Raw genomic sequence first — 13,979 nt, 5'->3', positions numbered from 1 at the left:
ACAGAAAAGGGGGAAAGGAAACAGGGAGACTTTCCTTCCTGGGGATCCACGATGTGACAGGCTCCTTGGCCTGTCATCCATCTCCTTTCTGGAGCTGGCTGTCTGGGGTGATCTTTCTTATGTCCCACCACCCTCCATGTCATAGATGCGGAAACAGAGGCGCAGAGTGTCTCAGTGACCTGTTCAAGATGGGAAACTAAGACGGAAACCGACCTCAGCTTGGAAGCCTGGTTTTCCCAGGTCCTCAGGGCCTCCAGGAATGACTTTGCGATGGAGCTGACTCTGTAAAGACAATTCCAAAGCAGCCCCAGAGCACGACGTCTAGAATTCACCTCACTACAATTAACCTCGGGGTCAAGGCATTGTTTTATCAAGTCCCGGTTGAAACACAGGTCTGGGCCTGGGAAGACGCACGCCGGGACTCAGTTACACCTAATTACAGAGCTGGCTCCGGGTGAACTTGACCCTAGTCAGGGATGGGGGGGGGGGGCTGGGATGTCCCAGGGAGGAGTGGGGGCAGAGCTTGGCCTGCAGGCTTCAAAAATCGAAGGACAAGCGTCCCCGTTTCACCATCTCCCACTCACGAGTGCCCCCCCAACCCCCCCCCCCCCCAGTTGGTTGACCCCGGCTCAGTTAAACCTCAGCCACGGCAGCCAACTCCCTGCCCTCAGTCCAGGACAGCCAGGTCCGCAGATTTAACCCTTTCCCCAGCCTACCCCGGACTCCAGTGCGGGGAATGGTAGGTGGGGGCGCCCACTCCTCCTGTCGCTCCCCCATCCCCAGGCACGCAGACTGGGCATGCTCAGCAGCCGCCCGCGTCGGGTTCCCAGGGAAACCTCGGGCCGCCCTCGCCGGCTGCTCTCGGTCGCCTCCTGGCCGCGGGCCGCTCAGGGTGCATCCCGGCTGGCCGCGCTCCCCGGCGCCCCAGATTCCAGCCCCGCCCCTGCCCGCTCCCCTCCCGCGTCCGTCCTCCAGCCCGTCCGCCCGCCCCGCAGCCAGTGCGGCAGCCGCGGCCGCCTCCGTCCTGCCCGGGCGCGGGGAACCCGCCGACCGCGCCGAGTCCGCGGAGCGCCGCGCGCGCAGCCCGAGAGCGCCTGGCGAGGGACGCCGCATGGAGACGGCTCAGCTGCGCGCCGACAGCCGCTGAACCCGCCGCGGCCGCCCCGGCCCAGGTGAGTGGTGACCCCGGCGGCCTCCGAGGGGCGAGGGGCGAGCGGATGCCCTTGGAGAAGAGAGCGGCGGCGACGGCGGCGCGGCGGGGACCCGAGCCTCCGCCGAGGCACCGCATTGGCCGCGCTGTCCGGGCGCAGCCGGGGCGCCGGGGATGGGGAGGCAGGACGGAAGGGGACGGCGATGGTCGCGCCGGGCCTGGGTACGGACTCCTCGGGGTCACGGGGACCGTCATCCCGGGTCCCCCTCCAGCTCCCCAAATGAACGCCCGCCGCGCCGCAGGTCGGAGCCTGCTGGTCTCTAGGCCTGGGTGCCGGTCGCCTAGCGACTGAACGCCGCGGGGCTCGGGGAGGGAGAGGGGTGGAGGGAGGATCCCCAAGCGGAGGCCCCCTCTCCAAAAGGAGGGGACCAGGAGGACAAAAGGGAGGCCTGGCTGGGGCGGACCCCGTCCCAGAGGGACCCTGAGCCCCCTCCCCCCGGGGCTGGGACGCCTCCCCCCTCCAGGATCGCGCCCAGCGGGGCCAGGCGGGGGGAGGGAGGGGAGGAGGTGGGGGGGTAGATGATGCCTCGGTCGGTGGTACCCGGCGCGCTACGCCCGCACCTGCCCGGGGATTCTATCCCGGGAGGCTCCCCCGGACAGGAGAGCGGAGCGAACGCCGGCTGGCACTGTCCGAAGCGTGTGGAGCGCGCGGGGTGTGAGGGGGGCCTGGGGGGCGGGCTGGGGGGCGGGGGCCGGCGGCGGGGCGGGCGTGGGGGGCAGAGGGGGTGATGGAAGGTCGCTGTCTTTCTTTGCAAGTGTGGCCACCGGCTTTCCCCCTGTGTTTCTGAGCCCAGCCCCCGTCTCTCCGAGTGGCGAGTCCGGTAACACGCCCCATGAATATTTCACCACGACCTCACAGGCTCGCAGATCAAGTTTAATGAACCAGGTGTTGTCAGCCTTTCTGCTCCCACCCCGGGGCAGGTGGGGACTCTCTCCCAGCCCGGGCCTGGAGCCCTGGAAGCCCCCAGGGAGCTCGCTTGCTTGCTTGATTCATCTCGTTTTTACCTGGGTTGCCATCCATCCAGGCCGTCATTCATTCCAGTTTTGGGCAGGCATCCAGGCATTGTTCTGCATCTCCGCAGTGTCTGCGCGCCCCTGTCAGTCCTGAACTGGGGCTGGCTGTGTAGGGCAGGCAGTGTGCGTTTCTTAGTCCTTCTCTCCCCTTTCTGGAAGCCAGGGTCATTGACACTGGAGCAAAGGCACATTCTTGTCTTCTCCTTCTCTATTGGAAGATTTTTCCCCCCTTCCTTCATCTTTCCTTTCACAGGGAGAAAAAAATAAAATAAAAGACCAATGTCTTCTCTGTACGATGATCACTGTCAAGAATACAAGAGAGAGAACCCATGGTTGCAGTTGGAACTTTTAGGATTAGGATCTCTGCCCCCCCCCCCCCCCAGCGTCTTTGCCTACACTTCGGATTATAACTTCCCTTGCACCAGCAAAGGTACTCAGGCACACACAGCAGTCAGGAAGCTCTGTAATGGTAATTCTTTGCAGAAAAGAATTCCTTTAGTGAGGTGGGTAGGCGGTCTTCTACAGGACCAATAAGCAACTCCTCGGTTGACCAAAGTTTTCAAGACTCCTAATGCAGGATGGTGAAAGAAGCAACTCCTCCTTTACACATTCCCCATCCAGGCAAGGCTTTCCCCACAAAGATCTCCGCAGTCTCATCACACACTCTGCCCCGCCAGCTTGTTTCTCTTAGTCTGTTAGGAAGAATGTGTGTGCATGGACCTGGTTTTAGTGAAGGAAAAGAAACACTCACATGGAGGATTTACTTTTTTCCTTATTGTGGCTTGCTGACCTAAATCAAGAGAGAGAAATTTCAAAATATAGAGCCAGCACTTCAAGTATAGGCAGAACTCTGTAAGTATGACTTTGTCAAGAGAATTTTTTTAAGGGAGCCAATATCACAATATTTTTTGTGTGTGTTCAGATTGTAGCTAGATGGTAGGAGAAAGGAACAGCAAATGAAGTGAAAATGTTCTCGAAAAAGCAGCATCTCTTAAAGCCATTTACAGAACTGCTCAGAAATATTCCCCAGCTGCACTAGTAAAGGTAAAAAGGCTGGCTGATGAGAAGTTTACAGAGCTCAGATAGAAACTTCCAGATGTCTCCAAGAAACATGTTCAAAATCCATTCCATTTGGTACATAACAATTCAGAATTCCCAGTTAAACATAAATTTTAGGCAAATTGTAAATATTTGAAAATACATGAAAAAAGTAATAGTTTAGCTGAAACCATATTAGGTGGAAATATCTCTTCGTTCATTTTTGGGTCACTTGTGGGTTGCATAAAAAAGTAGAGCAGAAATCATATGCTGACTGCAGTCCATCTGGGGCAGGTTCAGTTCTAGTTTTGATGATTGGAAGTGATCCATGCTTACAATGAGTAGTTTCCATCGAACACTTCTGTTGGCTAGGCTGGGGTTGCTAGGTGGAATTAAGAAAGGATTTACATCGTAAGATGTGGGAACTTGTCATGCCGGAAGCATGAGGCATGTGCATGGCAGAGTGGTATCTCTTGTCGGACAGAAGTAAGCATAGAATTCTGCTAGACAGCTCTAACTCCACCTGTTCCAGCCCCATCTCCAGCAGTTTTGTGACCAGGCTGACCTTGAACAAAACGGTGAGACTGTATCCTGGGAAAGAAGGAACAGAGAAAGTGTTGACTTGTAGATTAATGGAAATGGAAGGATTTTACCTGATGGTGTCTGCTGAAAGACATAGTAGCCTGCAGAGAATCAGTGATAAGGAAATTCTAAAGGAAAGATTTTTGGAATAGTTACTGGGAGAAATAGTTACTGGGAGCTCAATGAGTAAGTACAGGGACTAACAAGTAGTCGTGGAGGAATACATGACATTTCGTGTGTGTGTGTGTGTCTGTGTCTGTGTGTGCGCGCGCGCGCCCACCCGTGTCCACCCATACTGAGGTAGGAATTCAGGAACTGTGCACTGATTGTCCCCTTTTTTCATTCAAGGTTGGCACTCTACCACTTGAACCATAGCTCTATGTCTTTTGATAGTTGATTGGAGATAAAAGTCTCATGCACTTTCCTGCCTGGCCTGGCTTTGAATCACCATCTTCAGGTCTCAGCCTTCTGAATAGCTAGAATTACAACTGTGAGCTATTGGCGCCCAGCCACACATTTCATTTACTAAAGCAGTTGATCTGCCTTTGACTAAACCTGAGTGTTCTTTTACAATTTCATTATATTCTGGTCTCTCATGTAGAAAGTCATCCTCACAGAATACTGGAATTTATTATTTTAAAGCCATACTACTTTTACACAAAAAGTAGATGTTTAAATGTAGGATGTGAGATGAAGATCAATATTCAGTTGCTTCTGGTACCAAATTCCTGAAATAAGATAAGCATATGTTTTGGCTTTAGCAAATCTGCTGCTTCAAGTACAAGACAGCAAATTGCTCTCGTTTTCTGATTCGGTTGGGCTGTCTTTAAGGAAGCAGATTTTGGTGCTAGAATATACATTTCATAGAAATGATATTAGTGAAACTCTCCGTGCATTTACATTATACCAGAGAATATCTACATATGGTTCCAAATGCAAATTCATTCTTAAACAATAGCACGCCAAATGCATGTGTATCTTTGAAGAGCTGGAAGATAATTTATTTCCCTGAGGAGCATCATGGGTTTCTAGGGATGTTGGAGATCAAACCAATGTAAAAAACAGTTACTCATGGATTTGATGCCAATTGGCAGAATTCCAAATGATAACAGGTTAAACTTCAGTCAACAAACCTAATTATTGTAGGACCCATCCTTCAGCAAAACCTCATATGTTTGGCCAAAAAATTCACTTTCTATTTTATTTTATTATAAAGTCTTAAAAAAAAGAGTCCTAAAAACTACCTTACACTAAAATGTATAATGGAGTTCATTAGAGTCTTTCTTAGCAAATGTTTATTCTTTAGAACAGGAAATAATCTTATTTCAGATGTTTATTCTGTCTCTGCTTGCAATATCAAATAGGCCCTGCCTTTCAATTCTGATAAAATATTAGGAAAAGAAAGTGACCAAGGACACATTGAAGCTGTTAAAATTTTAAGGAATTTAGACCATAGCCTTTGTTTTAATCAAGGTCTCACACAGAGAGGACTTACAAAAGAAGCGTTTATTACAAGGATCCCTAATAAAAGCTATGTAGACTCTCACCAGAGAGAGGAGCCTCAACGGAAATACCCTAAGTCCTTAGTAAATACTCTGAATATAGACATTCCAAGGATAATATGTTCTTGCATTCTAGAAGCATTTAACTTTCCAGCTTACTTATACTGGAACCATTTGCCAGGAGTGTGGCCTAGTGGTAGAGTGCTTGCCTAGAATGCACAAAGCCCTAGGTTTGATTCCTCAGTAACACACACACATACACACACACACACACACACACACACGCACACACACACACACCACCAACAACAACAAAACCCACAGAAGTGGTGGTGCTGTGGGTCAAGTGGTAGTGCTAGACTTGAGAAAGCTCAAGGACAGTGTCCAGGCCCTGACTTCAAGCTTTAGGACTGCCTAAATAAATAAATGAAACTCTTACATCTGTTTCTGTGCTGTAAAATAAAATACTCACGTGTTAAAAAAAATGCTACAACTAATAATGGGCCAACTCCAACTCCAACCTTTATATCTATAAAAACAAACCTAAAGCGTTGTTGCTGTGGCTCTAAGGGATAGAAATAGCTTTATTCTCGATGAAGTTAGACTATTTTCATAAAGTCTATATATTCTATATAAAGTTTCTACAGGTTGAGGGTTTTGTTTTTGTTTTGTGCTTTTGGTACCAAGTACATGATTTCCATGAATATCTAAAGAGTTTATAAAGCTCCTTTAAAATATCACTCTCAAGCAAGCTAATGACTGTAGACTCAGAGCTCTTAACACAGCTTTTAAATGTAGTCTCCATTTTAATTATTGGAATTAGGACTTGGTTAATTAAAATGCCTTGGTATAAGAGCTTATTTCAGCTATTATAACCCTCCTTTGTATTTTCCCTCATTTAAGTCATTGGTGAAAAGCTGCCACATGTTTTGAAGGTTTTGTTCAAGATGAAACTAATAATTTATTTATCACAAGCTGGCCCTTTTTGGTTATTACTTAACAGATATCATCAGTGACATAAGCCCTGTTCCCTAAATCATTTTTGCTTCAGCAGTTGGCATTATAAATACATAAAGTATGAGCCAGTCTCTGGAATAAGTTTACCATATAAATGTGGTTCCTCCTTTTTCCTTTAAAAAAAAACATAGAAATATTCTACCCTTCAGGGTTTAGAGGCCATTTTTTTTAAAAATAGGGTCTCTATTCCAGTTGGACACCTACATTTTAATTTCAGATTGTATTTGGACTGAGACTCCATTTAAGTTGGCAAAAAAACAATTGTTAACAATTGTTTTTAGTTGAGAGGTAGAGGCTTAATTATACATTCTCTTAAAATAGTAAACATTTATTAAAGATGTTTTAATTGAAATGCATGTTACCCATATCATTAGTCATCATTTAAAAAGTCTTCATTAGGGGACAAGAGTGGTAGCATATACCTGTTCTCAACTTCTTGGCAAGTAAAGGTCCAAGGTCAACTTGGACAAAGCACAAGACCCTATTGGGGGAAAAGGAAAAGAAAAGGGAGCGAGACATGGCTTAAGTGATAGAGATATGAGACCCAAAGTTCAAATCCCACATTACCAAGCAAAAAGTAAAAATGAGCCAGGTATGAGTGGCTCAATCCAAGCTACTCAGTAGGCTGAGATATGAGGATCATGGTTCAAAGCCAGCCTGAGCAGGAAAGTCTATGAGGTTCATATCTCCAATAAAGTACTCAAAAAAAAAAAAAAGGCCAGAAGTGACACAGTGGTTCAAATGATAGAGTGAGCACAAAGAGACATAAGCCCAGAGTCCAAGCTCCAGGACTGACAAAAACAAGTAAATAAATAAACAAGTAAAAATGTCTTTATTAAGATACTTAACATAGAATTTAGTCTTCATATTTGTCCTGTATATAATGTATACATTACTCAATGAATGAAAATTAAAGCTTATAATGCATATGGATTGATTGGGTTATAATTTTTGCTTCACCTAAGAATTCTGTGCTGTGCCCAGTACTTCCCCACTATTCCTTGAAAATTGTATATCATAGACACTATTTAAAATAGATGGAGGCATATAGCATTTTAACACACACAGTTCCTCTGGGATACAACTATCAATGAGTATCTTAAATAATCTCCGTGAGTGAGAATTGGGCATGAGGTCTGGGATGCGATCACAAAGCTAGGTTAATCCACTGTATCAAAGAATGCTCAAAAGTAGGGAGGCCAACATTTCTGTTGGCCATTTTTCAAGTTGCTTACTTGACCTTTCTGCCATTTTATCAATTATTCCACTATGCATAGATTGTGGGAGGTGAAATAACAAACAGGATTTAACTTGACAGCCAGATGCAAGTGATGTCTAGAGCAAGAATTGAAACAGCTTATAGTTTGAAGAGATGCAAGGTTCATTTAGGTACTAAAAACCACTTCCCAGAAACAGGAAGTGAATGGCCCAGTTTAACAACTGGTGGGTTTTGAAAGGGTAATTTTGATTCCCCTGAATATTAGCTAACAATACAGAAGAAATTATTTATATGTAAGTTGCATTTACATGCCACAGAAGGCTGGAAGCAAAAATAATAGTATACCATACATTGAATGATGAAGTTGATTACCTGTCAGGGAGGTAATTAAGGAAAATCCCTTTACAGGGTAGGACTGTAGTTAAGATGTCCTTAAAAACACTTCCTCAGCTGGGTGCTGGTGGCTCATGCCGGTAATCCTAGCTACTCAGGAGGCTGAGCTCTGAGGATCACTGTTCAAAACCAGTTGAGGTAGGCAAGTTTTTGAGATTCTTATCTCTAAATTAACTGCCAGAAAACCAGAAGTAGAGCTGTGGCCCAAGTGGTAGAGCACTAGCCTTGAGCACAAGAGGCAGAACAAACAAAATAAAACAAAAAAACATCTCCTAATGACAATCATAGTGAAGGGCAAGTTCTCAGACACATACACTCACCAGTAGTTATCTATTATGTAACAGTAGCTATCATACCTCATTTCTTTGATTCATAAAAAATGTATAAAACCCTCTTAATTTTCCACTTAATTTTTCCCTAGGCAACTTGTCAATCATAACTTGAGAAATAAGTGTTTTGGCTCTGTGACTACCACTAGGTTAGATTAAAGAGGCTATTGCCACATTTTTTTCTGATTATGTAAGATCACATGTTTAGTTCCAAATTATGATGTGTTACTCTGAGTGGCTGGAAGTTAAATAGGAGGTGTCTGAGTTTTAGAATAGAATTACACCAGGCAGGTAGTAAGGTGGCAGGGATGATGTGTTTTCTGTGGGTGTGCCCTGTCATTATGCTGCATTGTGTTTAGCCTTTCAAAGGTATTAGTTTATATACTGTTGAGTGGATACTTGTTGTTCTTTTAAAACAACGCCAGCTAAACACCTGCCCCATGATGGGGGCTGAGTGAGTCAGAGTTCTCCAGAGAAATGAACCAGAAAGACAGACAGACAGAAGCGGCTGTCATGAAGAATTAGCTCATCCAATGATGAAAGCTGCAAATGCACACTGTTAGGCCAAGTGTAAGAATTCCTAGGCAGTTCCCAGAGGAACTCTATTATAAAGTTTTGAGGTGAATGTGTACACCCAGATTTTGGCTTTGAACTTTAGTTTCTGCATTCTCATCTTTTATGTTACACCACAATTTTGCCTCAGAGGTCTCTGGACACAGCCCAGGCGAGTGAGTAAGAGGCCAGTCTGCATGGGTTTGAGTCTCAGCTCTGCCACATTAGCTTTTATTTTGCCACTCCTAGGACTTGAACTCAGGGCCTGGGCGCTGTCCTTGAGCCCCTTTGAGCTCAAGGTTAGTGCTCTACCAATTGAGCTGTAGCACTACTTCCAGCTTTTTTGAGTAGCTTATTGGCGATAAGAGACTCTTGGTGACTTTTCTGCCTGGCCTGGCTTCAAACTGTGATCCTCAGATCTCAGCCTCCTTAGCTAGGATTATAGGTGTAAGACACTGACTGGCACCCAGACACATTAGCTTTTCTTGCTCAAGGCTATTCCCTCTACCACTTCAACCACTGTATTTCTGACATTTTGGGTGGTTGATTGGAGAGAGTCTCACGTACTTTTTTTCTGCCCAGACTGGCTTTGAACCTTGATCCTCAGATCTCAACATCCTGAGTTGTTAGGAATACAGTCATGAGCCACTGATACCCAGCTCTACATCTTATTCCTAAAAGTCCTCTGTACAGCATATTTTTAAAAGTAGGATAATCCAAAATTAGGCATATTTTAGAATGAAACCACTTTCCCCTTGTAGATTGTCTTTCATGTACGTATAAAGAGGTTGAGCCCACTTTTGTTCTTACAGGAGGTTATACCCCTTTCGAATTTGAAAGACTTACATAGGAAGTATCTTTTTTCATCTCGTGTTGGGGTAAAGATATGAAAGAAAGGAGTTCTGTTCCCACTAGTTGAGTTCTCCAATTCATTCCCTGGGGTGTTCAATAGGTGGATGGACTTGTAAGAGTCAGGTCTGCCCCATGGTCCTTTACAAAGAGCCTCAGGGGGCTTCATGCTCAAAGGATGAAGGGCAAGCCCCCTGATGTCAAGGGAGAGGATGAGTTTTCAGAAGCTGCAGGCCACTCACTGCTGTCCCTTGCCTCTCCACTAGAGAAAAGAAGGAGGAAGAGGAAGGGTGGGGGAAGGAAGAAGAGAAAGGAGATGGAGGAAGAAGAAGAAGGAGGAGGAGGAGGAGGAGGAAGAGGAGGAAGAAGATTAACTCCAGAACCAGCACCAAAGTGCCAAGTGACCTCTTGGGGTGTTTGATCCAACAAGCAAGATAATTTGATCCTTCCCTTTGGATGAGCACAGGGCAATATCTCTGTATATATTGGCGAGAAACTACTAAATACTCTTCTAGCAGGAAGAAACTCAGGATTGTAATCATATCCTTTAGTTGGGTTAAAATAAGACTCACAGTATTTTGTGGGGGAGGAGATTTATAGTTTCTCTTATTAGTGCTATTATTGGTGAATGCTGTTACAGTACTTTTTTTTTTCTAAATGGTGCAATGTTCCTTTTGACGAACACAATATACACTGAGCACTTAATGTGCTATGCATTGGAGCAGGCCATGAAAATCCAAAGAAGAAACAGAAAATTGATTGTTCTAGAACTATAGTAGGTATGCAAAGTACTGCATATAATCCAAATGCCAGTAGTTTAGGCCTGTGATCCTAGCTACTTCGCAAGTTGAGGGAGGGTATGTGGTTCTAGGCCAGCCTGAGCAGGAGAGACATGAAGAAAAGCTAGACACGGTACCTGCTACCGTAGGAAGTCTAAAATAGGTAGACAGTGGACAAGGCACAGGCTTGAGAAGTGAGAGCCTATCTCAAAAGTGATCTTGCAAAACAGAGCTGAAGATATGGCTCAGTGGAAAAAAAACTTACCTAGCAAGCGTGAGACTCTGAGTTCAAACCCCAATATTGCCAGGAGTGTGTGTGTGTGTGTGTGTGTGTGTGTGTGTGTGTAACTCTGTTATGAAATGTGAATTCTCCCCCCACGTGTCCAGCTACTTGAGAAATGCTAATCTGATCACAAATGAGTTGACTAACTAACCAGTGTCCTATTAAAATAAGCAATGAGCCCAGCCAAATGTGGTTTATACTTGTTATCCTGGCTAGGATAGCAAGGGTATCCTGAGAACTAAGAATTGCTCTTCGGTCATCCATGAGACTCTTACCTCCATTTAGTCAGCCAAAAGGAAAAGCCAGAAGTGGAGCTGTGGCCCCAATGGTAGAGTGCTAGCCTTGAGCAAAATAAAGTTTAGGGATGGCATGTAAGCCCTTAGTTTAAGCACTCCACTCCCGCATAAAAGGCAATGACTTTTTTCCTATATAAAACCTTGAGCAACATTATGTACTGAGTTCCCAGTGAACAATGAGCTTTCTTTGACCACTCAATGTCACTTTTTGATGTTTTCTCATTGGGGGACTGACAATGAGATCTAATTGGTATGTCTGCTTCCAGTATGGGTGACAGATGATTAGAGCTAATGGTTATTTTCCTTCCCATTCCTTTCCCCATCAGGAAGAGCAGTCGATTCCAACTCCCACATATCTATCCTTCACCTCTGCTCAAAGCCCCCCTCTGTCAGGCCTGACATTGTCACAATTCACATCTCTTCAGAATTTATTTCAGCAGTTTCTTGGGTGGATTTTCACACACACACACACACACACACACACACACACACACACACACACACACACACACACACAAGCATCTTTCACTTGACGGGAACAGATCATAAGCATGACAAAAGTGCTAATATCAAATGAGCGCCCACACACGGGGTAACTGTTGCAGACCTCACTCCACGCTGTGTATGGCATAAGCTTTGGCTCACTGAATCCTTTGGTGTAGCTTCTCTTCACATTTAACCTTGCAGAACTTCAGAAATAAGGTTGCCTGTTAATTATTGGGAGATCTAAGCTATGAACTTTCTTCCTTTCCAAAACCTGTGCCCTGAAACACCACGTACCCTACCCCTACAGTAGCATTCAGCTAACATGTTATACTTTTCTGTTCACAGGGCCCCAAAATGGAACCTAGAATATCATCAATTTGTTTGGAATACTTGGGTCTTTAACCAATTTTTTTAAAAGATGGATTAACATGTACTATTCATCCTTAATAGTGGGGTTCAGGGTGATACTTCCATCTATGCATATAGCATGCATTTGATTCTTCTGTACTTCAGGAAGGTTGAGGCTACTGGGCTGAAGACCACTGGATATCTGTAAATCAAGATTTTTGCCTTTGGATTGGGAAGGTGGCTCAGTGGTAGAGTGCTTATTTAGCACGCATGAAGCCATGGTTTCAATTCCTCAGCACCACATAAACAGAAAAAATCCAGAAGTGGTGCCATGGCTCAAGTGGTAGAAAGCTAGCCTTGAGCACAGAGAGGCTCAGGGCCAGAGTGCGGGACTGGCAAAAAAAAAAAAGCAAGCAAGAAGGAAAGATACAACCTGATTTTTATTTTTTGTACAAATGATCTCAAGATGATATTATTGATATCATCAAGATGATGATTTCTATACCTTCATCAAGGTGTAGAAATAACAGCTGGGTGCTAGTGGTTCACACTTGTAACCCAAGCTACTCAAGATGCTGAGATCTGAGGATTGCAGTTTAAAGCCAGCCATGCAGAAAAGTCTGCCAAACTCTTACCTCCCCAAAAAAGCCAGAAGTAGAGCTGTGGCTCAAGGGGTAGAGTGCTATCCTTAAACAAAAGAAGATCAGGGATAGTACTCAAGCCTGGAGGAGGAAGAGAAGGAGGAGGAGGAAAACAAAAAAGTAGACATAGAAATAACACTCAAAATAGAGAAAAGGCTTGCTCTTGAAGCTCAGGAAACCATTTCTCTCTGGCAAGTGACTTACAATGAAAGACCAGTTGTGTGGTCTTGAAGTGAAAAGGCTAGAGCTGTATCTACATCCACTGGGTTGTACCACTGTGTGGACAGTTCAGTCACTTCTCTGAGTCTTTGAGTTTGAGGGTTCCATTTCCCTTATTAGTAAATAACTCTGATTTCTTCCCATAGCCTTCACTTACTTTGGCAAAGGACAACCTTGGAAGGCAATTACTTGAGGACAGTTCGTGTGTCACCTGCACAATCCACAGAGGCACAATGAAGCACTTCCTGAGGTAAGTGTGGTGGCTTCTCGAACAAGCTCTCCAAAGTGGAGAACTCTCTTAGCCAATTGGCAAGACACGTTTGTCAATGCTTTTGTTCATCATATGGAACCCTCTGACCAAGTAGGACAGCATCACATTCTGGCCAAGAATAATTTGGTCATGAGATTCCTCTTAGATGCTGAGAGAGAGCACTTACAGGGGAAGAAGAGCATGGGTACAAAAGTGCAAGTCTTGTAGACAACTTTGATGGCATGTGTCGCCAAAGAATTGTGTGCTGCTGCCCCAGAGTTGAGCTTTAAGGACTCAGCTGTCAATGAATCCATTAATACAAGTTATCTGAAGTAAGGAATGAAAAAAAATAAAAACCAATCTCTCTTTATTTACATCTTGGTTGGTTGGTCAGACAACACAAGCATTTTTACATGTTCCTTTTTGCTCAGTCTTATGTTCTAAGCTTCCGTTTTTATTCCCTCCTCTCTCTTTGTTTTTCTTTGAAAGCCATTTTATTGGATCTGCAGTTTTAATAGTTTTCAAGGGCAAACACTCTCTCTTTTGTTAATGAAATCCTTTGAGGAAATGCACATTACATGAAAATAGAACAAAATAAAATGAGTCCCAATGTTCAAAAAATGCAACACACTTTCCAGAAGATTGGGCTTCTTCTCCTCAGATAATGACTGTTGAACATTCTCATTTGGTATTAGTTACACTGTTGTATCTGCAGGCAGAAACAGGTGTATGAAGAGAGCCGTATACACTAGCATGACCGCTGGTGTTCTCCGATTTGTGAGATGCTCTCAAGAGACCATTATTAAACCATACCCAGATGTGTTTTTGTTGTATGGCATCATTACTAGCCTATTTAGTTCAGCCATGGCAAAAAAATAATATTCAAAATGTCACTAGGATATTTGCCAGCCAAGTATTGGACCTGATAAAGTCTTGGTTGTCATGGTAACTAACCCAACTATTAATACATTT

General features: G+C 44.7%; 1 protein-coding gene across 3 annotated transcripts in view; it reads left to right on the top strand.

Annotated features, from left to right (window-relative positions):
• The first annotated feature begins 1,001 nt into the window (after nt 1–1,001).
• The window catches only part of Elmod1 (ELMO domain containing 1), a 45,296-nt gene continuing 32,318 nt past the window's right edge, over nt 1,002–13,979 (top strand). For 2 of the 3 annotated variants that reach the window (XM_090319580.1, XM_090319581.1), the window contains exons 1-2: nt 1,002–1,172; nt 12,904–13,007. In XM_090319580.1, the coding sequence (XP_090175706.1) occupies nt 12,991–13,007 (17 nt within the window). In that variant the 5' untranslated portion in view covers nt 1,002–1,172; nt 12,904–12,990. The remainder of the gene's footprint in view (nt 1,173–12,903; nt 13,008–13,979) is intronic. The other variant, XM_090319582.1, reaches the window with a different exon arrangement.

The sequence above is a fragment of the Megascapheus bottae genome, chromosome 27 (genome assembly GCF_031878675.1).
Source record: "Megascapheus bottae isolate mThoBot1 chromosome 27, mThoBot2.hap1, whole genome shotgun sequence".
Classification (NCBI taxonomy): Eukaryota; Metazoa; Chordata; class Mammalia; order Rodentia; family Geomyidae; genus Megascapheus; species Megascapheus bottae.
This window is presented reverse-complemented; position numbering and strand designations above follow the sequence as displayed.